The 4,328-nt window shown below is 37.3% G+C and overlaps 1 protein-coding gene across 1 annotated transcript; it reads left to right on the forward strand.

Annotated features, from left to right (window-relative positions):
* Window positions 1-390: 390 nt before the first annotated feature.
* LOC141613873 (uncharacterized) lies at window positions 391-759 on the forward strand. The gene has a single exon (XM_074432615.1). The coding sequence runs from the start codon at window positions 391-393 to the stop codon at window positions 757-759; it is 369 nt and encodes a 122-aa protein (XP_074288716.1).
* Window positions 760-4,328: the final 3,569 nt, after the last annotated feature.

Below are 4,328 nucleotides of genomic sequence, written 5' to 3' on the forward strand. Positions count from 1 at the left end.
ACACAGATATCATCAAGAGAGTAATAGGACCAATCAAATACCGAGCCAATTCAACTTGGTATATACGGACTTAGGGAGTATGGAGTATATATTTATATGGAGTATGACCACACAATAAATTACGGAGTATATGAGAAACTTTTTTTAAAATGTTCGTTACTCCGTTGGGCATTTAAGTTGTTGTTCTCCTCTATATCAGTGTTTTTTTAATCTCATGTTTCTCCTGTTTCCTCTACAAATTTACTCTATCTTTTTATTTAGTTTATCGTCATTTAATATAAGTCAGCTTCGTTTAGTATATGTGGTAGCGTTCGTTTAGTAGGAGATCGTAATTGGAGCAAGTCTAATATTGGGGCTTGGGTGTACTTGAAGCTACAGTCTTATAGACAAATGTCAGTACGACAACTTAGTAATGAGAAGCTGAGTCCCAAGTATTATGGTCCCTACCAGATCATAGATAAGTTTGGCAAGATTGCTTATAAGCTAAACCTTCCATCCTATGCTCAGATTCACCTAATATTTTATGTTTCTCAGTTGAAGAAATGCTATGATCCAACAGCTGGTGTCTTACCTTCCCTCTTTTATGACTCTACAGTGCCAAAAGTGCCTGAGGCTATCCTTGAAAGGCGGATGGTCAAAATGGGACAAGTGGCTCCTACAAAGGTTTTGATCAAATGGTTGGGTTTTCATCCCCTTGAAGATGCCACTTGGATGTTTTACAATGACTTTGCAGCTCAGTTTCCTGATTCTAATTTTTGAGGACAAAGAATTTTTAAAGGAGGAAGACTTATTATAGCTAATTCGAGTAGTTAGTTAGTTCTACTGACTCAGCAAGGCTGTTAGCTGTAAAGTTGTTACAATAGGTTGTTAAGGTTGTTACAGGCCAGCTGTAAAGTTGTTACAATAGGTTGTTCAGATGAGTTAGTTAGCTTATCTTGTCTATAAATACTCTGATGTAATCATTGTTTTGGGCATTCAATATGTAATACTCCGTATTTTAGAATTATATAATAATAATAATATTATGTTATATTTGATACGAATTGTGTATGAGACGAAATAATAATAATAATAATAATAATAATAATAATAATAATAATAATAATAATAATAATAATAATAATAATAATAATAATAATAATAATAATAATAATAATACGATATACTATTGTGTATTATATACCGCACTCACCTCATATATATATACCCTACCTTAACCACCACAACCCTATCCTATTGTAATCTCACAAAATCCTCAAACATGAGAGATGAGAGGAACAGAGAAAAAGGAAGAGAAAGTGGAGATTTTGCCCTCCGCCTCGACTTCTTAAGGTAAGACTGTCTCACTAGTTTTATATTATTTTATTTAACCCGACTCGACCTTGACCCGCCATAGACCACCGTTGACCACCCTCGGACCCTGTTGACTACCCAATTAGAAGTTTGACCGAGTATATAAATACATGTTTATAGCTATTTTTGGCGACGATCTTAAGACGGAATTTTAACCCTCTATTCCTGACTGACTTGGGGTGGTAGTGGGTGGAGGTTGTTGTGGGTAGTGAGGGTACCTTAGTGGTGGTCGTGGGTGGTGGAATGGGTGGCTGTGGTGGTCGGAAACTGAGGCTAAACATGGGTATACGGGCTGTTTGATATGGGTGTCGTGTTTGTTCTTTTTGTTGTTGTGTCGGCCATTGTTGGTTGTTGTTGGTGGTTGTCGTGTGGGTGTCGTGGGAAGGTGGCTGGTGTCGAAAGGTGGGAGGAGAGGTGGTGGTTGTAGGTGGCGGCATGTAGTGTTAGAGGGAGTGTGTCGGGGTGTGTTTGTGGGTGTTGTTGTTGTTGTTGTTGTCATGTGTACGGGTTGTGTGCCGGTTGCTGCTGCAATAGTGGTAGCATGGGTGGTGTCGGGGGCAGGAGGTGCTAGCCATGCCCACCACGGTTGGTGGCGGTGGCCAAGGTGGTGGAGGAAAAAGGGTGGATTTCGTGGTTGGTGCTCGGGCTACACGATTTAAACCGTGTATAGTGGGCTTTGTAAATTGGTTTTAATTATTGTATAATGGGTCGTGAGTCGGGTTTTGACCCATGTGGTTGGCGTGTAATTAAGTCGGGATTTGAATAGCTTAATTAAGACGGGTTTATATTTATTTAATTAATTCGTATTTAATTTAATTAGATTGGTTAGTAATGTGAATATTATTTGCGCACATTTAGTCCCCTAATTGAGCCTATTTTTCATACTATTATAACATTCCATAGCCATTTTATCCGTCAAATGCTTTCTATTTTGCTTTCCTAGTGCATTTCGTATGTTTTGTAGGAAGGAAGATAATTAGGCGGAAATTCCCGTCTCTCGTGCATATTTGGAAGCTTTTTGATGATATTGGATGGACTAGTATAAAGAGGAAGGCAAGAATGATGACCAAGGATGTAGGAATAAAGAGTATATAGAAGGATCATAGGCTAAAAAGCAAGGATGACGAGAAGGAAGTCAATGCAAGAAGAAATTGCTCGGAACCAAACCGAGAGTTGTTCCTTTCGCTCTGAAAGTATGCTAGATAAAACGGCGTCGAAAAATCAAGCGGTTTAGGCTTTTGAATCACTCCAATAGGAGTCCGGATGAGGAAATGACGTCCGTTTTACAATCCGAGTTCAAGGAAGGCATGATACAGCTCAACCCGCTCGGGACAAATTCAACCCGCTCGGGTTGAGGCCCAGGACGCTCATATTTCGCTCGGGACGAGCGTATTGTTGGACAGGAAGCTCTTCCTTGCTACGTGAACCATGATCCGCGCATATCTTTCAAAGACTAGCTAAGAAGAGACCGTCATCTCCTTTGAGAGGAGCGATTCCCTACCCAACATTAGCATTGTTATATATTTACTATTTTACCCTTGCTTAACCTAATGATGCTCTATTATATATACCCTATTTGTAATAATCAAACCACCAAGTTTTCATTAGATTAAATCAATCCTTCTTTAGATTAGGTTAAGCTTTCATTAGGAGTAGATTAGAATAGATTACTCTTTAATCTTTCCACAAATCACACATTAATCTTTCTTTTAATTATTGTTCAAGTTTATTATTGAGTAATTCAAGTTTATTATTGGGTAATTAGAAGATCATTTGGGTTTATTGGGAGATTGACAACCTTCCCTCAATCATCAAGTACTTCTATTATTCTTTGCATTATTATTTGGAATCTCCATAGGTATAACTCTCTTAATCCTTGTTTTAATTATTGTAAATCTTTTTTACTTGTTCATCATGTTTTGCCTTGTTAATATGATTGACAACCTTTTTAGCATGTTAAACTTGATAATGAGTGAGTAATCTCTTAGCTAGGATTAATGGGTAATTAGAGAAACCAACATGGGGATTGATTCATGCTTAATCTAATATGTTCACATAATAAATTTGCTTGCTTGTTGTAATGTCAATCTATGCACATGTTATGTTTGATGAAATGCTAAGCCTATGAATCCTTGCATTTACAACCATCTCTTATCTATTCAACTTGACTTGTAAGATATAAACCAACTCGAGTCTTGTTAGACCATGCATAGAAGTGATTAGGGGGAAAGTAAGTCGACTTGTAGGTGTTGTACAATCTAATCGATTCGGCTCCGGGACCTAACTCTTCCTAAGAACCGTAAGACATAAACCAACTTGGTTCCTTTATAACAATAATTGCTTGCTTATAATTGAGAACATGTTTGTATGATCAAATCCCATGATTTCCTTATGAACCCATGATATCCTAGCATTTTTAGTCATTTGTTTAAATCTTTCCTCTTGTTGCTTGTTTATTGCTTTTATTAGTTTAAATCATCAACCCATTATAATTGTGACAACCCCAAGGACAACCATAATTAGATTGAATAATTTGAGTAACCATCATCCCATGGATCGACCTCGACTTACCGCTAACTAGTTGTTTGTTGAGTATTATAAATGTGTTTGATTGGGAGACCCGACGACATCACCCATCAAAATGGCGCCGTTGCCGGGGACGGTGTTGTGTATTTGAATTGTTCTTTTGTCTAGTTTTAGTTGTGCTTCTTCTTGAGGAATCTTGGTTCCTTAGGAATTTTATTTCTTGTACTTGTTCTATTTCGTATGTTTATCATCTCTACATTCACTTTTTGGCAATATGAAAATGAGTCATTTGATAAATATGTTGCAAGATTGAAGATTATATGACTCATGCTTGGCATCATTGTTTTACTCTTTCAAATTATGAAGCATGTTGTGTTGTTTATGATTGCATGAACCTTGAAACCCGCAACTTGGCATTTTACTTGAGTGGTGGTAGGATATGTGAGATG

The sequence above is a fragment of the Silene latifolia genome, chromosome 11, assembly GCF_048544455.1.
Source record: "Silene latifolia isolate original U9 population chromosome 11, ASM4854445v1, whole genome shotgun sequence".
In the NCBI taxonomy this organism is placed as follows: domain Eukaryota; kingdom Viridiplantae; phylum Streptophyta; class Magnoliopsida; order Caryophyllales; family Caryophyllaceae; genus Silene; species Silene latifolia.

Excerpts from the sequence above, each read along its gene's own strand:
- LOC141613873 (XM_074432615.1), top strand. The coding sequence starts at position 391 with ATGTCAGTACGACAACTTAGTAATGAGAAGCTGAGTCCCAAGTATTAT.